The 25,360-nt window shown below is 41.5% G+C and overlaps 1 protein-coding gene across 1 annotated transcript; it reads right to left on the reverse strand.

Moving 5' to 3' along the window:
- Window positions 1-23,443: 23,443 nt before the first annotated feature.
- LOC138889548 (uncharacterized) lies at window positions 23,444-24,654 on the reverse strand. Its single transcript, XM_070172872.1, has 2 exons — window positions 24,248-24,654; window positions 23,444-23,651 (listed from the first exon to the last, which is right to left on the reverse strand). Exons 1-2 carry the CDS (start codon window positions 24,652-24,654, stop codon window positions 23,444-23,446), a joined length of 615 nt encoding a protein of 204 aa, XP_070028973.1.
- Window positions 24,655-25,360: the final 706 nt, after the last annotated feature.

A 25,360-nucleotide genomic window follows, 5' to 3' on the forward strand; every position in this document is an offset into this window, starting at 1 on the left:
CCCATAATCGTATTTCATAGTGCCTCAATGTGATTCACCTTATGGGGGGTATCCTAATTTCGTGCTGCCAGCGAAATCTTTTCTCCTTTTTTTTTCAAATCATTCTTCAAACGAAGGCCCAAACATCATCCTTTATCTGTCACAATTATACCCTTATTTTATTACCAGGTCAGCATTTCATTCCTTTTAAATGCTATTAATCTTAGACTCCTTTGAGTTCATTAAGGCTATAGTGAGCTTTGTATAACATAGAGAAACTGTCTGCTCTTCTTGTTTTCATGGGCTTAATCTTAAAGACTTATCCATTCTCGTCACCTTTTCACTTGCCTTTCCTCATCCTTACTCATGTTTCCTTAAAACTTTGTCGCTCTACCATACTTTAACTTGCGAACCATACATATCCATTTATAAACTTTCCTTCAACTTGCTTGCACCATATATTTCCTTATGTTATTCTGGAACGTCAAGTGAGATATCACATCGTCTCCAACTTTTCTCTGTTCTCTTAACTGGATCTCTCAATACTTAGAAACCATAGGCTGGAAGACATGTCGCCGACGATGCCGCTATCATTCCCGGTTATTGGATCCCCGTACTTCTAGCCTTCTATCCGAAGTATAGACTATTCACATATCCTGCCTTTGAATATCTCGTATGTTGTTCACCTCTACCTTTCTTACCTTAAAATCTCGTATCGTATCTTCTATCTCTTTCATGACCTCCGTTCCACATAGGTATAATTCACATCCATAACTTGAAGCTCTATTATAATACTCGCACCTCTGCTACATACACTATCCGATGGGAGCTTCGTACTGACTTCTTATGAGGCTAGTACTTCTTCTAACTGGCTTTCTTGTGGAGCCATTATAGATTATGATTGTTATTCTATTTCTCTTGAACATCTGATAGTAAGAGTGATTCTGCCATGTTCAAAAGCACAACTTCTATAATTTTTCTAGGTCCAATAATCAGACTCCTGATTTACTTGGGTGATGTGATTTCTTTAGTTTTCTCTTCCTTTTGATCAACCTTTATGTAGGCTTAGGCTATCTTCTGACATGTGGCTCGTGGTATCAGTTATTACCTTAGCCTTTCATGGGCGTTATGGAATATCCATGGTGCAATCTTCTAACAATTCAATCCTTTGTCTATGCCCTGGGTTCAATTCTTTCTTTTAACTTATATCGGAGCCTTCTATGGCTATATGATTATCAACAAATATGTTGCCTGGATAATGCTCCAAATTCTTGAGTGTATCCATAACGTAGTAACTCAAGATCATTGATCGAATAATTCCTTTCGTTCCATCTCAGCTTTCTTTAAAAGTGTGCAATTACTTTTCCTGGTCTTTCTTCCCCTTGTTGCATCCATACTTAGCTTATCTTAGTGCCCACACTTGCCAGAGTTTTCATACAACTCATATGATCTCGAATATTAGTTTTAATTCTTACTTCCCTTTTATTAGCCACGGTAGGTGCCACTTTCCTTTGGAATGCTTACAATGTTGTTGCGAGATTGTTGTTACACGACCATTTCCTCTTTAGGTCGTTGTGCTTAGGTTGAAGCCTTCTTTCTTATCTCCTCAGCTAGTCTTTAGTTGTAGTACTTAGGCAGAACCCTTGACTCTCATAAAGTTGTGAGCTTATTACGGACCTTTTTGATGTCATTACTTGCCTATAATCATCCGTAGTTTCTTACTTCCATGCCCTTGTGCTTGTATGGTTGCTTTGCCTTCCTAGTGGCACTTTCTTTTATCCCCGTAACACTCATACGGTACCTTTAACTACCCCGACTCTTGTTTGAATATATCTCAAGCATTATAATGATATTCTTTGAGGCTGAATTCTTCACGATGGGTTCTACTACGTTTATCTTACATGATTTGATGACTCGTCAGTAACCTCCTATTTAACCATAACTGGGATATTCCTGACCAATTACTAACTACTCGTTGGCCCATTCTCATATAAATATTCCTCTTAATCTTTCTTGGGTTATTTCCTTTGTCTTAACTTACGTCTCACACTTGCTCCTTATTTATTAATAACAGCTCGGGTAGGAACCTTTACTTCCTCTCCTTGACGTCATGCTTGCACAACATTCTTGAATCGTAGTGTATCTGTAAGATTTGGATAAGTTTCATCTCACTCCTCTTTCATTTATCGCATTCTTCCTTTACCATTCTATAGTCACTAGAACCACTTACTTCTGACTTAATGCCACATCGCTCCATATTCCCCCCTTTAGGGGTGTACTAAGAGTTGAAGCCACAAGGATATACCTATAGATGTTTTACCTCTTCATCTTTGGCGTTGTTTCTCAACATCAATGATCCTTACTCGCCTTGCGGTAATCCTTCTGTACCAAGGATGACAAATTCCCTTACTCGCGAGGGTGACACATAATGTAATCGGTACATACAGTCCCGTAAGCTTAACTTTTCTAACATTACTTGCTTTAGGGAAGCGCCTTCCTGAATGACCATTCTCTGAATTTCTCATGAATCTTCTTCTGTTGTCCATCTTATCATTGCCGGAACGCGATATGAAATTCTCATGATATTGACTATTATCAAATCACTCAGTTCCTAATTCATGCTTAGTTTATCTTGTTTACCAGTCCATACTGATTTCTGTTACTCTGGGGATTAACTCTCCCCTCTGGTAGTCACGTTGGAGTCACGAACTTATTTCTCAAAATGAGGATATAACCTTATGGCCTATACTCTTTCGTTGTCTTAAGGCCCATCACCTTTTGTCTCTTCTTTTATTTGATAATAGGTTCTGTAATACTCTACCATTTTCATACATGTATCACACCTTATTCATAATGCTTCCTTATCTCTCTTCTCGTTACTCTGCTAATATTTCTGCATATCCCTTTTCTATTGAAAACTTCAATATGACATTCTTTCGCTTTTAGCTTCCCTTTGCTCCATCCAATGGCTCTTTGGGTTGCTCAACATCCTCGCTCTACTATAGATGAGAGCCATACTTAAGGTAATATTTATCCTATCCAGGCTTTCACTGCCTATCTTTTGAATGCTAGTATTCACATCTAATCGTAATATTCTAGGGTGCACCATCTGGGTGTCTCACAAGAAGATCTATTGGCACATTTGTAATACCCTTCGGAAATGCCAACAAATGAAAGTAATCCATTTACCAATTTGGGTTACTCTAACCCCAGTCGGATCTTGATATTCTGTCCCTCTCTTAACTATACTTGTTAGCCCCCACAAGGCATAACTGAAATGGGTGTGACCAATTGTAATACCTTTGTTACCATTGAATATAACTCAAAAATCTTATGTTCCCCTGCCTGAATTATAAACACTGTTAACCTTCATTAACTAGACGCCTCGTACCCTTCTTCATTTTGCTTCTTTTGCTTGGTGAAACTTGTATTTATCTTCTTAATCTCTCGTTGTCTTTCACCATAAATGTGGATAGGAATTCTTTCCTTAAGGTTTCTTATCAGGGAGATTACACTTTTCAATACACCCATGATTTGCTAAAGACCTCACATTTACTTATCATAAGCAAGATGCAAAATCGAGTTCCTCTAAACCAATAATTCCACAGCTATATCTCTTATCGATCATTTTTTTGAATGTAGGCATCGTCTTATTACGGATGAAAGTTCGGGACTTGAATTCTTATAAGTGAGATCTACCACACGATCTAGAGTAGGAAGAAAGAGTGACTGTCCTAAATTCCCTGTAGTCTCCTGCTTATAAGTGTGGTGCACGACACACTCATAAACAAGACTCTACTAGACACAGCTTGTAGACTCCCTAGGATAGAACTGCTATGATACCACTTTTGTCACGACCCAAATTGTTGGTACTTGGTTGAGTAAGATACCGGGTGCCCGTCGCGACCCAATGATTTGGGTCGTGACATCCACTTAAGTCGTCCATCTTTGATTTTCCTCTGCCTTTTGTGTTGCTTGGAGGAGGAGGAGGAGGTGGAGGGCCTCTAGATCTGGTATGATATACTGACGAGGCCAGTATGAGTGAACCAACCTAAGAGGATGGGAATAATCAAAAAAACAAAAAAAACAAAAAGGTAACAAGTCAGTGAGGATTCTAAAATGTTTGCAGTATTTAAACACATATTGAGGAAATATAAATTCGGGTCCTATTTTGGGAACCTCATTGTGCCCGAGGTAGGCCTAGCGACAAATAAACTTGTAGAACTTTTAATGCCAAAAAATGCTTCATTTCATAATATAAAAATAGACGAATCCCAAAACGACAGTAAGATAATAATAAACTAAGTCACTATTGGCACTTGGCCTTATTGCATTTTAGGAAAAGCAAGTAAATCTAGCCTATTTGGTCCCAGAAGGACCTTCCCCAGATTCGATCTTCCGGATTCCATCATATAGATCCCCCCAGTTTGCGCAGTCCCAGCATCAAGTAGGCTCTGGCTAGATGTCCTCTTTCAGCTCCTTCAGTGTTCTGGCAATTTTCAATTCTCTTTATGACTTTGCCTTCTAGCTCCACTATTCCTCACTCCAAATATTCCAGTTTCATGTTGGAAGTGATTGTCATCTCTTTCCACTCCTCGATCAACCTCACATTCCTCTCATGTATTTCCCGGTGCTCATTCTCAGAGTCGTGGACCCTCTTGTGCAGCCTGTTGTATTTGACTTGAGCTTCAACTTCCTCATCTATGATTCTGTTCCCTCGACCGGTCCCTGGTGTCACCATTCCTTTCAGATTGTCTTCCAACCATACCAAATAGAGAGGCTCGCACCCTGCATGATACCTATCTGGCTCAACAGTGCTTTTCTCCACAATGATTTTGCAGTGCCACATGTGCTGAGCTTGGCACTTGTAAGGGACATCATCATCTTGAAAGTCTGCCCTGAAATGACTCATCTTGACAACCCTTGGTACAACCTGTTTTTTGCCTGCCTGCCTCATAACTCGCATAGGGACATATGGGTATATCCCTCTTAACCCAATCAGCACCAAGTGCGGAGCATCCCTGGATCTGATAATAAATTCGTCTGTTGGGAACCATTCAAACATCTACTGCACCTGTTCCTCGTCCAGCTATCAAAGAATTCTACCCATTCTTTGGCACATTTTGGCTGAGCAAATCTGTCTGGAATGTAAGTCATCTACTTAGGGTGATGGACGGCAATATGGTCGTTCCAAGCCCTTCGGGGAAATTCTTGACGATAGCGACCCTTTTGGAAATGCTCCAGCAACCATAACTGCAGCAACAAATTACAACCCTCGAAATGCTTGATCCCTCTTTGACAGCGCTCCAGAGCCCTGTAGATGTTGGCTCTGATCATGGGGACTATGGTATATGTCTGTCCATTAATCCCTTCCATCATAGTCTTAGCGACCATGGCCAACCTAGTATGGATTCTTCCCTTTTCATTGGGAACACTATCAGGCCTAGAAAGCACACAATGAATACAAATACTCTGTGGTGGATGTAACCCAGAGAAGTGAGAGAGATCTCATCATGGTAAGTGCGGAAAAACTTGCTATGGCCATACCACTCGTACAGGTATTCGAAAGGTATGTAAGATTTTTTCAAGCACACTAGGTCGACATTCTTCTTCAGCCCCATAATCTTCAAAAATCCCCTACCCGTACGGTTTTCTGGTACCAATAGCCCGAGGTTGTCCCAAGTTAATCCCGCAAGCCCTCCAATTTCCTCTCGAAGTGGTGTCATTTCTATGTCACCGAAATGAAACACAGCTCTTTCACTATCCCAGAATAAAGTGGCAGCCTCGATCAGTTTGTTGTTTGGCTCAATATCTAGCAAGGAAGGCAGGTTACACAGGTATTTTCTCACATGCTTCTTATCGCTTGAGGAAAGGTCCTCCCACCAATCTAGCAGCAATGGTGGAATGTTGCTAACCATACGGAATCTAGGGACCTCGTGCCTCATTTTCTGCAAAACAAAAAGGTTAGACCTTACCCCCACCTGACTCGACTATTTATACATTTATGATCAACATATCGGTATTTAGTTCTCCAAATTAATGCACAGAACGTGGTTGTGTCCGTTGGGGTTATGGAAAACCCGATGGACTTTGGATAGGGCTTATCTTAAGGATCATTATGTGGACAACATAACTGATCCGACTAGGTTTGACCATGATGCATGCATAATTTTAACCAGAGTAAGGTTTCTATGGGGTTTTAGACTGGTACCCTCAAGTGGACGACTCGAGGGGGAAGGCACGGAACTGTCGACTGCACCGCTGATCGATTGGTTTTATCGCAAATAAGTCTTTTCAAATTTAAGGGTAGTAAATACTAAGAGCGCAACCACTCATTAAAGCGTTGCTATAGGATTTGATATGCACGAGTGGAATATGATGCAGAGCATGATTTATGCAGCAATTAATAACATATCAAAATTTCTCAAATCCGACCCCAAATGGTCCTTCAAAACCTCAATTAAAGGTCTAAATTTCCAAGCCCTAGTTCTTCAATTTTTGGCTTAATTTCCATAATTTTCTAGGTGGAATTCACATAATAACCGAGTTTTAAGTCCAAGAATCTTACCTCAAAGTGATTACCCTTGAATCCCTCTTAAATATCCTTCAAAAATCTCCAAAAATGACCAACTATGGAGGAAATAAACCCCACATTCGCGGATAAGACTACCTTTTAAACTTCTACCCAGGCCTGAAAATCCTTCTTCGCGAACGCGGTCAAAATCTCGCATTCGCGAAGCACAAAAATAACTTTAACCAAAATCCTCTAACGCGAATGCGACAAGACCCTCACGAATGCGATGTTTTACCCAGACGAACCTTCGCGAACGTGTTCCATCCATCGCGAACTAGATGGGTTAATTCCACTGAAGCTCAGCCTCTCAATTCCTTCTATGTGAACGCGAATACACGCTCGTGAACGCGATGAACAATCTCGTAGACCTTTGCAAATGCGTAACTGCCTCACAAATGGGAAGGTTAAATTTCCACCTCCCTCAGCTGACTCTTCGCGAACGCGAGAGTCCACTCGCGAACGCGAAGAGTAAATACCTGCAACTGCTGAACCTGCAATTTCTGCAACTTTCTTAACTTCAAAATGATCCGATTGACCACCTGAAACTCACCGAGGCCCCCGGGACCTCAACCAAAGGCACCAACACATCCCAAAACCTTATTCAAACTTTTTCCAATCTTCAAAACACCTCAAACAACATCAAATCAACTAAAACACGTTGGATTCAAGCCTAAGTTTCTAAAAATCTTCCGAATTTCACTTTTGATCAAAAACCCGACCAAACCACGTCCGAATGACCTAAAATTTTGCACACACATCCCAAATGACACAACGGAACTTCTGCAACTCTCAGAATTTCATTCCGACCCCTAGATCAAAATCTCACCTACCAACCGGAAATCGCCAAAAATCCACTTTCGTCAATTCAAGCCTAAATCTACTCCGGACTCCCAAAACTCATTCCCATCGTGCTCCTAAGTCCCAAATCACCTCCCGAAGCTAACCGAATCATCGGAACTTACATCCAAGACCTATAACACATAAGTTAACATCCGGTTAACTTTTTCAACTTAACCTTCCTTAAAAGAGACTAAGTGTCTCAAACCTTACCAAATCCTTTCTGAACCCTAACCAATCAACCCTATCACATATGGAACCATTGTACAAAGCAACTAAAAGCAGAAATGAGGGAAACGGAGCGGTAACTCATGAGACGACTGGCAGGATCATCACATCCTCCCCAACTTAAACAAACATTCATCCTCGAATGAGTCAAGAAACATACTTGAAGCCTCGAACAGGTGAGGATATCTGCTCCGCATCTCCCGCTCGGTCTCCCAGGTAGCCTCCTCCATGGGCCGACCTCTCCACTGCACTTTCAATGAAGTTATATCCTTTGACCTCAACTTTCGAACCTGATGACCCAAAATAGTTACTGGCTCCATATCATAAGTCAAATCATCATCCAACTGAACTGTGCTGAAATCCAAAACATGAGACGGATCCCCAATGTATTTCCGGAGCATGGAAATATGAAATACCGGATGCACACTCGACAAGCTGGGTGGCAAAGCAAGCTCATAAGCTACCTCCCCAATCCTCCGAAGCACCTCAAAAGGTCCAATGAACTGCGGACTCAATTTCCCTTTCTTCCCGAATCTCATAACACCCTTCATGGGCGAAACTTTCAACAGAACCTTCTCGCCGACCATGTAGGACACATCCTGAACCTTCCTATCAGCATAACTTTTCTGCCTCGACTGCGCTGTACGAAGCCTCTCTTGTATCACCTTCACCTTTTCTAAAGCATCCTGCACCAGGTCCGTCCCCAATAGCCTAGCCTCACCAAGCTCAAACTAACCAACTGGAGATCTACACCGCCTCCCATACAAAGCCTCATACGAAGCCATCTGAATACTCGACTGGTAGTTGTTGTTATAAGCAAACTATGCAAGAGGTAGAAACTAATCCCATGACCCTCCGAAATCAATGACACAAGCATGCAACATGTCCTCCAATATCTGAATAGTGTGCTCGGACTGTCCGTCCGTCTGAGGGTGAAAAGTTGTGCTCAACTCAACCAGATTACCCAACTCTCGCTGCACAGACCTCCAAAACTGCGATGTAAACTGAGTGACCCTATCCGAAATGATGGAAACTGGGACACCATGCAATCGAACGATCTCCTGAATATAGATCTCTGCCAACCGCTCTGAAGAATAAGTAGTACACACAGGAATGAAGTGCGCGAACTTGGTCAGCTGGTCCACAATCACCCAAATAGCATCGAACTTCCTCAAAGTCCGTGGAAGTCCAACAACAAAGTCCATAATGATCCTCTCCAACTTCCACTCGAGAATATCCATCTGCTGTAACAAGTCACCCGGTCTCTGATGCGCATATTTCACCTGCTGACAATTGAGACACCGAGCTACAAATCCCATAATGTCTTTCTTCATTCTTCTCCACCAATAATGTTGTCTCAGATTCTGATACATCTTCATGGCACCCGGATGAATGGAATACCGCGAGCTATGGGCCTCCTCCAAAATCAACTCCCGAAGCCCATCTACATTGGGCACACTTATCCGGCCCTGCATCCTCAACACCCTATCATCACCAATGGTCACATATTTGGCATCATCGTGCTGAACTCTGTCCTTAAGGACAAGCAAATGCGGATCATCATACTGGCGCTCTTTGACGCGATCATATAAGGAAGACGAAACCACACAAGCCAATACCCGACTAGGCTCCGAAATATCTAATCTCACAAACCGATTGGCCAAGTCCTGCACATCAACTGCAAGAGGCCTCTCCCCAACTGGAATATATGCCAAACTCCCCATACTCACCGCCTTTCGGCTCAAAGCATCGGCCACCACATTGGCCTTCCCTGGATGGTACAATATAGTGATATCATAATCCTTAAGCAACTCCAACCAACTCCGCTGCCTCAAATTGAGATCCTTCTGCTTGAACAAGTGCTAGAGGCTACGACGATGAGTAAACACCTCACAAGACACACCATACAAGTAATACCTCCAAATTTTTTTAACGCATGAACTATAGCAGCCAACCCAAAATCATGAACAAGGTAGTTTTTCTCATGGGGCTTCAACTGATGAGAAGCATAAGCAATAACTCTACCCTCCTGCATCAAAACACAACCAATGCCAACTCTCGAAGCATCACAATACACGGTATATGAACCTGAAAATGATGGAAAAACTAACACTGGAGTTATGGTCAAAGCTGTCTTGAGCTTCTAAAAGCTCTCCTCACACTCGTCCGACCATACAAATAAAGCACCCTTCTGAGTGAACTTGGTCAAGGGCGATGCGATAGATGAGAATCCCTGAACAAACTAGCAATAATATCCTGCCAAGCCAAGAAAGCTGCGAATCTCTGTGGCTGAGGACAGTCTGGGCCTACTCTGAACCGCCTCTATCTTCTTCAGATCAACTTGAATACCCTCGCTGGACACCACGTGCCCCAAGAAAGCCACTGAACTGAGCCAAAACTCACACTTGGAGAATTTTGCATAAAGCTTCTCCTCCCTCAATCTCTGCAACACAACTCTCAAATGCTTTGCGTATTCCTCCTGACTACGCAAACACACCAGAATATCATCAATGAAGACTATGACAAATACGTCAAGATAAGGATGGAACACACTATTCATCAAATGCATGAACGCTACTGGGGCATTGGTTAGCCCAAAAGACATTACCAAGAACTCATAATGACCATATCGGGTCCTGAAAGCTGTCTTAAGAATATCCGAGTCCCTGATCTTCAACTGGTGATAACCTGAATGGAGGTCAATCTTGGAGAACACGCTCGCTCCCTAAAGCTGGTCGAATAAACCATCAATGCGAGGCAAAGGATACTTGTTCTTAATTGTTACTTTGTTCAATTGCCTATAATCAATGCACATTCTCATAGTGCCATCCTTCTTCTTCACAAATAGAACTGGCGCACCCCAAGGTGACACACTAGGTCGAATGAACCCTTTATCAAGGAGTTCCTGAAGCTGTTATTTTAATTCTTTCAACTCCGCTGGTACCATACGATACGGTGGAATAGAAATAGGCTAAGTACCCGGCACCAGGTCAATACCAAAATCAATGTCCCTGTCCGGTGGTATGTCCGGTAGGTTTGCAGGAAACACATCGGGAAAATCCCTCACAACTGGAATAAAATCAATACTGGGAGTCTCAACGCCGACATCCCTCACGAAGGCTAGATACGAAAGATATCCCTTCCCAATCATACACTAAGACTTCAAGAATAAGATCACTCTACTGGGAATATCGTCAGTCAAACCTCTCCACTCAATCTGTGGCACACCTGATATAGCCAATGTGACCGCCTTGGCATGACAGTCCAGAATAACACGACACAGAGATAGCCATTCCATGCCCAAAATGATATCATAATCTACCATACACAGTAATAATAGATCCACTCGGGTCTCCAGACCCCCAATAGTCACCACACACGACTGGTACACACGGTCTACAATAACAGTATCGCCCACTAGGGTAGATACATGAACAAGCAAAACAAGAGACTTACGGGGCGTATCCAAATAACGGGAAAAGTATGATGACACATAAGAAAAGGTGGAATCGAGATCAAATAATACAGAGGCATCTCTGTGGCAGACTGAAACAATACCTGACATTACTGCATCTAAAGCAACAACATCTGATCTACCAAGAAGAGCATAGAAATGGGCATGTCCACCACCTGATCGACCTCCACCTCTAGGGCGACCCCTGGCTGACTGACCTACACCCCTAGCTTGCTGGGCGGGTGGTGAAGTAACTGGAGCAGAAGTCGAGGGTTGATCCCTCTGCTGAGACTAACCATCACGAAGATGAGGACACTGCCTCCTCATATGCCCAAACTCTCCACACTCATAACAACTCCCCGGTGCTAGAGATAGGGACTGAAGGGAACCCCTGACATCGGAGTGACCACTAGAAGGACCTAGCATGGAAGAACCCTGCACTGATGGAGCACGGGACGAACTCTAGGCTGGGAGGGCATTGAGTAATGAGTGGCCCTAATGAGAACTATGAGAACTATGACCTAATGATGCCCCACGATACCCTATGCGAGCTGAATGAGTCTGTCTGAAGGGACGACCTCTGCCCTGCTGGAACTGACCCCTCGAAGGAGCACCACTAAAGCTACCAGGTCCCCGAGGCCTCTTGGCTTCCCTCTCCTCTTGCTCCTGGTGGTGAACCGTCTCAATCTCATGGGCAATGTCAACAACTTCATCGAAAGTAGTACCTATCACCCTCTCCCTAGTCATGAGAATTCGAAGCTGATATATGAGACCATCAACAAACCTCATAATCCTCTCTCGATCTGTGGGAACCAACCAAACCGCATAACGGGCTAACTAGGAGAATCGCATCTCATACTGCGTCACAGTCATCTCCCCCTGTTGCAACTGCTCAAACTACTTGCACAGCTCCTCTCGGCGAGACTGTGGCACATACTTCTCCAGATTGAGAACAGAGACCTGCTGCCAGGTAAGGGGTGCTGCATCAACAGGCCTACGCCTCTCATACGCCTCCCACCAAGTGAAGGTAGCCCCAGAAAACTGAAAGGTGGTAAAAGCTAAACCACTGGTCTCTAGAATCCCAGTTGTATGAAGCATCCTCTGGCACTTATCTAAGAAATGCTTGGCATCCTCGCCCTCTGCACCACTAAAAGTTAGAGGCTTGAGTCTACCAAACCTCTCTAGTCGACGCTGCTCGTCTTCCGGCATAACTGGTACCACAAACTCCTGAGCTGGTGCAACCGGCTGGGCTGGAGGTGCCCTCGGTGTTTGGAGTCCCTATACAACCTGCTCAGGTGTGCGAGCAACGGGAGTCTGGGTGCCTCCCCTGGCCTGAGAAGTAGCTGTGGTCGTAGTAACTGCAACCACCTGAGCCAAACCGGTACAGACTAATAAGATCTGAGCTAAAGCCTCCTGAAGGCCTGGAATTGCAATGGGCACCACTGGTGCCTGAGCTGGTACTGCTGTAGCATCCACAACTGGGACCTGATCCTGAACTGGGGTAGCTGGTGGATCTGCAGGTGCTGCCCTAGCTGCCCTGCCCCTACCACGGCCTCGACTTTGTCCTTAGCCTCTAGTGGCCCCAACTGGTGGAACTGGTGGTCGTCCACCCTGCCCAGTAGCACGTGTCCTCACCATCTGTGAGAGAATGGAATAATAGAAGTTTAGTATTCGGATCAACAAGTTCGCACAACAAGAATTTCAAGAATATGAAGAATTTTCCTAAAGGTTCAGCAGCCTCTCGAGGATAAATACAGATGTCTCTATACTGATCCGAGAGACTCTAATAAACCGGCTCATGACTCGCGAGACCTATGTAACCTAGGCTCTGATACTAACTTGTCATGACCCCAAATACCCGGTCATGATGGCGCCTATCACACTACTAGGCAAGCCAACCCAAACCATCAATCATATCAATTTCTTCTATAAAACCATTTTTCCAACATAGGATTAAATACCACTTTTCATAAGAAGTGTTTAAAAGAGCTAAATTAATGCGGAATCCAATAAAAACATAAGACAACACAACCTAAAATATCTGGTGTCACGAGTCTAGAGCCTCTACTACATAATTGACTATCTGATACAACAAAAGTCTAGCAAAATGCGGAAAATGAACAAGATAAGAAGGAGATAGCAGGGCTGCGGACGCCATGCAGCTACCTTGAAATCTCCGGCAACCTCTGAATCAGCTGAGGACCCTCACTCTGCCACTCAGGCACCTGGATCTGCACACAAAGTGCAGGGAGTAACATGAGTATGCCAAATCAGTAAGTAACTAAAGTAAATAAGGTCTGAAATCAGTGACGAGCAGTTAAAACTCATATAACTGAATAAACAACAGGATAACAAATCCATTTCACAGTTTAAAAGCAGTTTCGTCATAAATTTATCAACTTCAGTTTAAAAACTTGAAATCATATACTTAGCAATTTTTCCAACAGAAGCTATTTTTAAAAGAAGAGTGAAATCAGTGAAAATATCATAACTGGGCCCCTCGGGCAAGGTATCACTCAGAATATGGCCTCTCGGGCAGCCTCTCAGTCACTCATGACTCAACTCTCGTCACTTAATATGCACTCTCAGCACTCAGGCTCATTAATATCTCATAGTAATAGAAATCATAGTAGCCGTTGCGGCGTGCAGCCCGATCTGTAATTTGTAGTCGACTACGCTCATTGTGGGTGTACAGACTCCGAAAGGGCTCCTACAACCCAAGCGTCATATCGCTGCGGCGCGCAACCCAATCCAGTATATATATCGCTGTGGTGTGCAGCCCGATCCATATAAGTATTCTTGTGGCGTACAGCCCGATCCATAATAAACACATATAATATCCTCACCATTAGATTCCCAACCTCTCTCAGTCATCAATCTCATAGCCTCTCGGGCACAACAATAGAAATTAGGGAACTCAGCCCAAACAGTCCTCACATTTAGAAGTGGAGTGATAAAACCAGTTTTAAACATTTAAACAGGTAAAACATGACTGACGTTATGCTTCCAACAAGTAAAGTGAGAAAAAATAGTAAACATTCCCCTAAGGGTATCAACAGGTCGTCACAAGGTCCCAAACATGGCATACATCCCATAATATAGTATAAATGACTAAAGTACGGAATGATATAAGATTCCAAACGAAATACGCGGCTTAATAGTCGCTATGGGACGGACCAAGTCACAATCCCTACCGGTGCACGCCCACACGCTCGTCACCTATCATGTGCGTCACCGCATTTATCAAAACAAGTCAAATACCGGGGATTGAACCCTCAGTTCCAGATTTACAATGGTTACTTACCTCAAATCGGTGAAAATACTACTCCGGGACACCTTTGCCCCTCGAATTAGCCTCCACTCGCATTGAATCTACCCAAAATCAGAAACACGGCATCAAAATATGCTAAGGGAATAAAGCCCAAGCGAAAACAATCAATTAATACCAAGAATCCCGAAATTACCAAAACCCGACCCCCGGGCCCACGTCTCAGAATTCAATAATTTTTGCATCAATAGATTCCTTATCTCCCCACGAGTTCATACATATAAAAAGTTCTCAAATTCGACCCCAAATGGTCCTTCAAATCCTCAATTAAAGGTCTAAATTTCCAAGCCCTAGTACTTCAATTTTTGGCTTAATTTCCATGCTTTTCTAGGTGAAATTCACATAATAACCGCGTTTTAAGTCCAAGAATCTTACCTCCAAGCGATTCTCCTTGAATCCCTCTTCAATCTCCTTCAAAAGCTCAAAACACGACCAACTATGGAGGAAATAAACCCCACATTCGCGGACAAGACGACCTTTTAAACTTCTGCCCAGGCCTGAAAATCCTTCTTCGCGAATGCGGTCAAAGCCTCGCGTTCGCGTAGCACAAAATAACATTGACAAAAATCTTCTTATGCAAACGCGACAAGACCCTCGCGAATGCGATGCTTTACCCAGACGAACCATCGCAAACGCGTTCCATCCATCGCGAACGCGATGGGTTAATTCCACTGAAGCTCAGCCTCTCAATTCCTTTTATGCGAACGCGATGAACAATCTCGTAGACCTTCGCAAATGCGTAACCTGCCTCACGAACATGAAGGCTAAATTTCCACCTTCCTCAGCTGACTCTTTGCGAACGCGAAGAGTAAATACCTGTAACTGCTGAACCTGCAATTTTTGCAACTTTCTTAACTTCAAAATGATCTGATTGACCACCTGAAACTCACCCGAGGACCCAGGGACCTCAACCAAAGGCACCAACACATCCCAAACTCTTATTCAAACTTGTTCCAATCTTCAAAACACCTCAAACAACATCAAATCAACTAAAACACGTCGGATTCAAGCCTAAGTTTCTAAAAATCTTCTGAATTCCGCTTTTGATCCAAAACCCAACCACATCACGCCCGAATGACCTGAAATTTTGCACACACATCCCAAATGACACAATGGAACTATTTCAACTCTATGAATTCCATTCCGACCCCTAGATCAAAATCTCACCTACCAACCGGAAATCGCCAAAAATCCACTTTCGCCAATTCAAGCCTAAATCTACTCTGAACTTCCAAAAGTCATTCCGATCACGCTCCTAAGTCCCAAATCACCTCCCGAAGCTAACCAAATCATCGAGACTCACATCTGAGACCTCAAACACATAAGTCAACATCCAATTGACTTTTCCAACTTAACCTTCCTTAAAAGAACTAAGTGTCTCAAACCTTACCAAATCCTTTCTGAACCCTAACCAATCAACCCGATCATAAATAGAACCATTATACAAATCTATTAGAAGCAAAAATGGGGGAAACATAGCGGTAACGCATAAGATGATTGGACATGTCGTCACACTACCCTTCCCATCCCCTTAGTGGTCATTTAAAGCGAGCGTTTGGTCAGCGATCTCTATTGTGTGCTATTACCCGTCCCTTCTTAATGGTCCTGGAGGAATTTAGGACATCTACCTATAGGTGGTTCTAGACAGACCCTAAGGTTTTAAAGGTAAAAATACTAAGGCGATAGGCAAGAACAATTAGGACTTTAGCACATAAGATAAAAGGGAGCAATTAGAGGCTCAAAATTACCTCCTCAAACAATACACATAAACAGCACGACTCAAGCACTAATAAGGGCCTTTTGTTAAACAGTATCCTAAGGCATGATGTCTAAGTGAATATACAGAAGACATGCAGTTTATTTTATAAACTCAGAAGTGATGACCCTATCAGTTGCCTACTGATTTTAATAGCCTGTTAAACTAGAACAACATTAAATCACAAAAATAGTTTCAGAGTTGCGAGCTTTGAAAATGCCCTATAGGCTTGTCTATACGCTGAATACTGATGACTATGTTTTATATAGTAAAACAAGGAAGATTTTAAAACAGACTTTTGAATCCCTATAGGCATGCTGTCTAATGATAGATTAAGGCAATTTTTAAAAGAACTCGTTTCAGGGAAATATAAACCACTTAATTAAACCAGTTTAGAAGTGAGTTAATAGTTAACCGGATTGATTTATTTAAAACCAAACTAGTTTTGATTTATAGGCAGAATTTCTGGTATTGTCCCCTATAGGCATGATATCTAGTTGTTTAATACTGATTTTAGAAATTTTACATGCATGATGACAAATGAAAAACACATGTAAACACTTGTTATAACAGAAGTTGGATTGGATTATATCCTATAGGCATGACATCTACTTATGAAGCTGATTTTAAGACTTATAAACATGATTTCTATTATGAAATCACTTGAAACCTATAGGCATGATTTCTAACATGGTGAGATAAACATAACAAGATGTAAAAGTCCTATAGGCTTGTTTTCTACTTGGTAAGGCAATCATATCAAAATGTAAAGTCCTATAGGCATGGTTTCTATCCGTATTACCCTACAAACATGTAGCTACCTACCCTTTTCACTAATTACCCCAATATTCATTTACAAGTTGTTACAGACCATATGAATGAATTACATAAGTAGATAAGAAAATAAGAAGTTATTCTATAGAGAGCCTACAGATAGGCCCAGATTTCCAAAGCCTCCAATAGCCTCAAATGCCCAAATTCCATAGACAATGTCATAGTTTAGGTGCATCAAAGTTCCCTAAGGATCTCAAGGATCCCGGGCAGTGCTTACAACTAGACTTGGTAACCAAAATTGAATAAGTGCAGTGTGGAAGGGCCAGCCTCAGTATGCTAGAGTTTAGAGGGTTTTCAAGAGGATCCCAAGGCAGTACACATACTAGAGGGGCAGAACCTATTGACTTAGAAGTAGAGTGAGAATGTTTGGCACAGTTTGAAAGGTTTCAGCAGGAAAACAGTATAAAAAGGTGGTTTGTTTGAAATAGTTTGTAGAGTAAAAGCGGGAGTCATGCAGTAAAACAATTTTGAAAAGAGAGAGTTGCATGATTAGACAATAGTAAATCAAATATGGAGTCCAAAACCACATCAACAATACTCACAGGACCAAAATAAAAGGAACAAAACTACACACAGGGGTGATGGGGATTGGGGATACATAAAACACATGATTGTAAACATATAACAGGCAAAGGTCTTAGGAGGGGGAGTAACATGTTTATACTGATCCTAAGGAAGGGGAGTACATGACATGCTAATCATGCAATCATATTAACTGCAAGTTTCACAGCAAAACCATAAGTAAAAGCAAACTAGAAATAGGAGGAACTGAAACAATAAGAGAACCATATTGTTTTTGGAACTTGAATTGAAATTAGGACATACCGGTAAAGAAGACAGTAAACAAAGTGAAGGAGCAGGAGAGCATAGTAATTAGCCTTGGCTTGCAGCCAGCTAACTTAGAATAATAGCAAGTAGCACAAAAGAGAGAGCAGAAAGTTTAAGTGTGAGAGAGAGCTTTTTGGACCAAAGTGTTCGTGTGTTTGTGTTAATGAGAGAGTGTGTATATATAGTAGTTCGAAAATTAGGCAAAATAAGGCAAGAATCATATATGGAACTCAGAACCAATTAAAGCAAAATCAGGACAAGTACTCCCTTAAGTTAAGGAAATCAATTCAAATGCTAAGAACAAGTAGCATATAAGGAAAGAAATAAGTGTATGACTAATAAGGAAAGAATCAAATTCAGTAAGTATAGGGTAAACAATTAGGGCTAAGTTCAGAAAACTCTAGTTAAGGAAATAGTCAGTAAGTACCACAGCAGATAAGGTAGGCGAATCAGTTAATTTGAATAGAAGAGGCAGAAATTGAGGGTTTAAAGGAAGGTCTTTCATTCAAACCATAAAATAGGAATCCAGAACCAATCAAAGAGGAAGTCATGATTCAGTATTCAGCATATAAATAGAGTAAGTTAAGAATAACCAGTCATAGCAAACATGCAGGTTAAACATTATCGATAGAAAGAGGCAAGTCTGAACAATCAAGATGAACATAAACATACCGAAGTGATAGAAGTTAGGCATAAGAAACTCAGTAGAAACACATTCGAAGTGAAATAGTCACAGAAACTCAAACAAGAACAGGCTAGTCACAAAATCAAATGAAGAAACCTAGAAAAATTAGGGCTTTCAACATAGGAAAGTTGAAGAGGTAGTAAACTCACAGAATCAGTCGAAGTATGCGAGAAAATAGAAGTTTAAACATAAAAAATCAGTTTAAATAAAGTTTTAGAAGAAGTTCCGAAAACCCTAATTTGAGAAGAAGATGAAAACTTTTGAAATCACATGGTTCTTGTAAAGAGTTACAAGGATAGTGTGAACCATCAAAGAAGCAAACTCAAATCATTTTAAAATCGCACAGATCTAGGAGATGTAGGCAAAAATTAGGGTTTCAGAAGAAATCCAAATAGAGATGAAAGACCCTGTCTAGAATCCTAAGGATCGTAACAAGTACAACATGATTTTGCTCGAAATCATACTGAAGTAGCCAAGAACAGACCAGTGACGAACCTTAGGTGCAAGTTGGCGTGGCCCTGGGCCCTTGAAGACCTTAGAGAAGTCAAGCATGGCAATAGAGGAGCCATTGGAGGCTTAGGAGTTGAAGGGAGATCACCGGAGAAGACCGGAGAAGAAGGTCGGTGCCTGAAGGAGCTAGATTTAGGTTGAGTGGTTGAGAGAGGAGAGGAGATGAGAGAATACAGAGGCGGCGGTCTCTGAATAATGAGCTAGGGTTAGGGGTCGTTTGGAATTAAAAATTGTAAGCGCTAATACGGGTTGTTGATCTCTCAGATCAACGACCATGATTTAATTATTTCTAGATCGGGTAGGCGGGTTTAGGGTTTGGGTCGGGTATTTCAATTAGGAATTAGGTTGGGGTTGGGTTTAAATTAAGGCTAAAATTGAAATGCAAATCTGTCTATGTTTTAAATAGCCAATTTTTCCTATATTATTTATACTAAATAACAAATAATTTCTGAAAAATAATTTTGTGTACTAAAATGATTTAAAATAGATATTTAACATTTTAAAAATATAGAAGACCAATTTTATGCATATAAATATAATTATGCATTAATAAGGCTAATATTGCAATTATATGCAATTTAGCTTTAAAAATACAAAATATAATTATAAAAATGTATAAAAAATATTTTTACCATATTTTGGCATAAATATAGAAATTAAATGATTAAATCATCACAAAAATAATTTGAGGGATAATTATTGTGGACTTTATGAGTAAAAGGGAAGGAAATAAATCAATTTAAAATCTTTAAAATTATAGGAAAATTATAAAAACCTTATGCATGCTTATGTATGAATATATATGCTATTTTGAAAGTATTTATGCATATTAAAAATATATAAGGAAAAATTGGGTATCAACAGATATTCCTCAACATAGGTGGTAATGGCCTCCTCTGAGTCGGGGACCATGATGTCCTTGTTGGCCTAGTTGCAGTCATTTCGGACCGTGGGGAGGTCCTCTTCGGTGAATGAGCAAATGTATCTCGAGGCATCCTCACGCCGACCCTGTACCTAAGAAGGCTTTTCAATCTTGAAGTCATTGGCGACTGAACAACCCCCGAGAATGAACATCTTCAAGGGAGGTTCACCGGTGACCATGTTAGCAGTGGACCCCTCGAGGTAGACCACATCAGGAGTGGTTTTGTTGATTTCGGCAATCGATTGGGAGGTAGCAGCGACCATTTGGGGAACAGATTTTGAGGTTTTTGCCATTGTTATAGGGGAAAATTTGAAGGAGATAGAGATAGGTTGAAAGCTGGAGGCTCAGATGTGTTGGTTTGAGTGGATGACGAGGAAAAATTTTGCAAGGGAATCTCGAGTAATGGAGGTAAAAATGCTAGAATATGAAAAGAGTAATGAAATCCTGAGGGTATGAGGGTATGAGGGTAGAAGGTTTGATGTAAAGTAAAAAATGAACAAAGTAGGGGTTATTTATAAGGGTTTACGACGTTTTGCGTCCAAGGAAAACCAACCGACGGATGATGTGCATTTAAGGACATTATGACATGACTGACGAGACGCTTCTAGTTTTTGTCATTTCTGTCACGGCGTATTGAAGAAGAAATCGGGGTGCTCATGTCATTTCTCGTCAGCTTGGTCTCCGAGAAACGAAGGGACTACATGTATACGGGTAAAAAACGAGCTCATGGTACACTCCAATTTCCAATAGGATAAAACAAGCTAGATATATGTTTGCGAAGGATCGGAATCGAAGCAAAGGTCTTATCGAGTCACAATTCGGGGGAATGAAGCCTGCCCTCAGGATTATCGGGGTTATGATCCGAGATCTATCCAAATCCTAAAAGACTTCGGGGAACATTGTCGGGCAATCGAGCACGACGAATAGAAGGCTGTAATATCCGCGATCGGCCGGATATCACGGTATGTATCTCGGCATGTATCGATGAAGAACCGACAATCAGTTAAACAGAATATATTTTTAACCTTTTATAGAATTGTACTTAGAGTAGGATTCCCCTACTATATAAAGGGAGGTCTGCTAATTTATTAGGGGCGGGGGGTAACACGCATTCCAAAGCAATATATTACTATTTTTACTGTTATTGAAAGAACTTTTTCTTGCTCATCAGTATTGGCCGTTGTAAGCCCGGATCGAGGGTGAATATTTCAATAAGGCTGGAATCATCTTTCTCGCGTGGTTTGAATTTACTATATCTTTATTTATTCAATTTAACTCAACTTATCACTTTGTATCAAAATTAATCCACATATCCTTAAAACCATTTACAAATTCAATTATTATCCAATTTTGAGGGTAAAGAGTGTTAGTTGAAAAATAGTTTCTAAAAAAAGAATATCTTTTGTTGAAACTTTTTTTTTATTTTGAAGTAAATGCAACCTTAGTTAGGGTGTCGGGCTATTTCAGTTCCATGGCGCATGTTCTTCTGCAAAATTAGTTGGGGCCTTGGGGGCGTTGTACTTGAAAAGAGCATCGTAGGCCCTACTAAATTCTCCGAAGTACTGATAGATCAGGTATTGACGTATTGTTGTGCTCATGAAGACCCTCAAGTCTATCATGTCAATACATATGGGGCGATTTGCACATAGGATCATTCAGTAGGGTGAAATAGAGAAATAATTTTCAAAGAAGATGGTCTTGAATTTTTATTTTCGCTTGTCTCATAAATAAAAATTCAAGTTTAACAAGTATTTCCCCTTGTTTGTCCCACATGCAAAACTTTTAACTTTTGACTTGAAATTCTGCCCATGGGACAATCAAAAGTAAAAAAAATCACCCCAAAAGTATCATATACTTATAATTTTTTGCATTTAGTGCCATGTTTAAATTTTGACCCAGTTAAGAACAACAACAACAACAACAATAACAAAAACCTAGTATAACCCCACAAGTAGTGTCTGGGGAGGGTAGTGTGTACGCAGACCTTACAATTGCTCCTACCTTGTGAAGGTAAAGAGGTTGTTTCCGATAGACCCTCGGCTCATGGAACAGTAACAAGGAAGCAACAAATGATAACAATAACAAGAAAAGAAGAGAAAAAACAAAGACCCACGTGTACTAACAAATATCTAAAGATAAGAAATACAAGAATATTACTAATAATATCGGTAAAAAAGACACAACATATAATAAAAAATCTAGGAACAGTAAATAAAAATATCACTAATACTATTGGTAATACTAGGAGACACCTTCAACTACCTATCAACCTTCGACCCTAATTCTCGACCTCCACACCTTCTCACCTAGGGTCATGTCCTCGGTAAGCTGAAATAATGCCTTATACTGCCTAATCACCTATCTCCAGTACTTCCTAGGCCTACCTCTACCCTTCCTCAGACTCGCCATGGTCAACTTCTCACACCTCTTAATCGGCGTGTCTATATCTCTCCTCATCATGTTCCCAAACCATCTCAGCCTCGATTCCCGCAGTTTGTCTTGCATAAGGGCCACTCCCATCTTGTCCTTAATAACTTCATTCCTAATCTTATCTTTCCTAGTATTTCCCACACATCCATCTCAACACCTCATTTCTTTAACTCTTATCTTTTGGACATGGGATTTCTTGACTGGCCAGCACTCCGCACAATATAATATAGAAGGTCTAACTACTGCTTTATAGAACTTGCCTTTAAGTCTTTGTAGTATATTTTATCACACAAAACACTAGATGCGAGCATCCATTTCATCCACCCCACACGTCCTCATCAATCTTCCCATTACCTTGGATAACAGACCCAAAGATATTTGAAACTATTACTCTAGGGGATGATTTGTGTATCAAGCTTTATCTACTTCTGCTTCATGCGTCCCATCACTGAACTTTCACTCTAAATATTCAGTTTTCATTCTACTCAACTTAAAATCTTTAGAATCCAGAGTCAGTCTCCAAACCTCCATCCTAGCGTTGAAACTGCAACGCGTCTCGTCAATTAGCTTTATGTCATCTACAAATAACATAAACCATGGCACTTCCCCTTGGATGTGTCGCATCAGCACATCCATCTCTAGAGCAAATTAAAATGGGCTAAGAGTTGAACCTTGATGTAACCCTATCATCACTGAAAAATGTTATGAGTCTCCTCTCATATTCCTTGCCCAAGTTTTAGCACCATCGTACATATCCCTAATCACCCTAATATACACTACTGGATTACTGCTAACCTCCAAACATCTCCATATAACCTCCCGCGAGACTTTATCATAGACTTTTTCTAGATCAATGAACACCATATGCAAGTCCTTCCTCTTTTTCCGATATTGCTCCACCAATCTCCCCACAAGATGGATGGCTTCTCTAGTTGACCGCCCCGATATGAATCCAAACTAACTCACAGAAATTGACACACTTCTCCTCACCCTCCTCTCCACCACCCTCTCTCAAACTTTCATAGTGTGACTCAGAAACTTGATACACCTATAGTTGTTGCAATTCTGGACATAACCTTTATTCTTGTACAACAGCACCATCGGACTCATCTTCATTCAATAGGCATCTTCTTTGTCCTAAAAATGACATTAAACAATCCAGAAAGCCACTCCAACTCACGTCTTTCTCAAATTCCACCGGGATCTCGTTTGGTCCGGTTGTTTTTCCCCTGCTCATCTTCTGCATCACCCCCTCAACTTCCTCAACTTCCTCAACTTTAATATGTCTGTAAAATGCAAAATTCCGTTGGCTCACCGATGTAACACCCCAGACTTTAGACAGAGTCCCACATCGAAAAAATACAAGAGGGGTACTGGGTATATAAGTTAACAAGCCTTAGATCTTAGTGACGCGTTTTAAACCCATGAGGGCCTAAGACCAGAGCGGACAATATCACTAGCACACTGGGCTGTTATAGATGGTATCAGAGCCACTCTTATGTCAGCCTTGCCGATGGTGGGTTAGAGTTCAATTGAGTTTAGGCAAATCTCGGTTAGGCGGGGCAAACCTCAATGCCGAGTCTAGGAGAATCCCATGCGGTGGGGCAAACCTCAGCAAGGACGTTGAGTCCATAAGAGGGGGTATATGTAACACCCCAGACTATAGACAGGGTCCCAAATTGGCAAAACACAAGAGGGTACTTGGTATATAAGTTAACAAGACTTAGACCCTAGTGATGCGTTTTAAACCTGTAAGGTCCTAGGCCTAGAGCGGACAATATCACTAGCGGGCTGGGATGTTACAACCGAGTTCTCCAACTCACCAAGCCCGATGTTCCTATCTCCATCCTCGTTCAAGAGTTTATGAAAGTAAGTATGTCACCTTCGCCTAATACACGTTTCTTCCACCAATACTTTGCCTTCCTCGTCTTTGATGCACCTCACTTGATCCAGGTCACGAGCCTTCCTCTCTCTTACCTTGGCTAACCTGTACAGTCTTTTGTCACCGCCTTTACCCCCAAGTTCCTCATACAAGCATCCAAATGTCGCAATCTTAATCGTCGTGACCGCTAACTTTGCCTCTTTCTTAGCCTTCTTATAACACTCCAAATTCATCCTCTTCTCCTCATCGACTTTGCTCTCCACTAGCTTCAAATATGTTGATTTCTTGGCTTCCACTTTTCCTTGGACCTCTACATTCCACCACCAGTCCCCTTTGTAGTAATCACTCGTGGCCCTTAACACCTCTCTAGCAGCTTCCTTGATGTAGTTCGCTGTCGTGGTCCACATATTACCCTCGTTCCCACTACTCTTTTAGGCCCCCGGAGCCACCAACTTCTCCCCCAACTCATGAGCTTTGTCTTTAGTCAAGGATCCCCACTTGATCTTAGATTGGTCGTACACCTCTCTCTTCTTCCTTCCAACACTAAGAGCCTATGTTGAGTTGATAGACACTCACTCGAGATAACAAAAATTCAGAAAAAATAGCTCAACTCAAAATTTGAAAGCATGCTACCAGATTTTCATTGTACGCTGGCTAAATTTTGAAGCACACTGTTAGAATTTTTAAAACACGCTGCCAGAATTTTAATTTGAAGCATGCTAAAGCTTCAAAATTCTAATTCTGGGTCCATAAGAGGGGGTGTATGTAACACCCCAGACTTTAGACAGAGTCCCACATCAATAAAACACATGAGGAGTACTTGGTATACAAGTTAACAAGCCTTAGACCCTAGTGACGCGTTTTAAACCCGTGAGGACCTAGGCCTAGAGTGGATAATATCACTAGCGGGCTGGGATGTTATAACCGAGTTCTCTACCTCACCAAGACCAATGTTCCTGTCCCTATCCTCGTTTAAGAGTTTATGGAAGTAAGTCTGCCACCTACGACTAATACACGCTTCTTCCACCAATATTTTCCCTTCCTCGTCTTTGATGCACCTCACTTGATCCATGTCCCGAGCCTTCCTCTCTCTTACCTTGGCTAACCTGTAAA

The sequence above is a fragment of the Nicotiana sylvestris genome, chromosome 4 (assembly GCF_000393655.2).
Source record: "Nicotiana sylvestris chromosome 4, ASM39365v2, whole genome shotgun sequence".
Taxonomy (NCBI): domain Eukaryota; kingdom Viridiplantae; phylum Streptophyta; class Magnoliopsida; order Solanales; family Solanaceae; genus Nicotiana; species Nicotiana sylvestris.

Coding starts and splice junctions, on each gene's coding strand:
- LOC138889548 (XM_070172872.1), bottom strand. CDS start 24,654: ATGTGGACCACGACAGCGAACTACATCAAGGAAGCTGCTAGAGAGGTG. Junction 23,652..24,247: donor GAAACGTGTATTAGGCGAAG/GTGACATACTTA, acceptor TGCATTTTACAG/ACATATTAAAGTTGAGGAAG.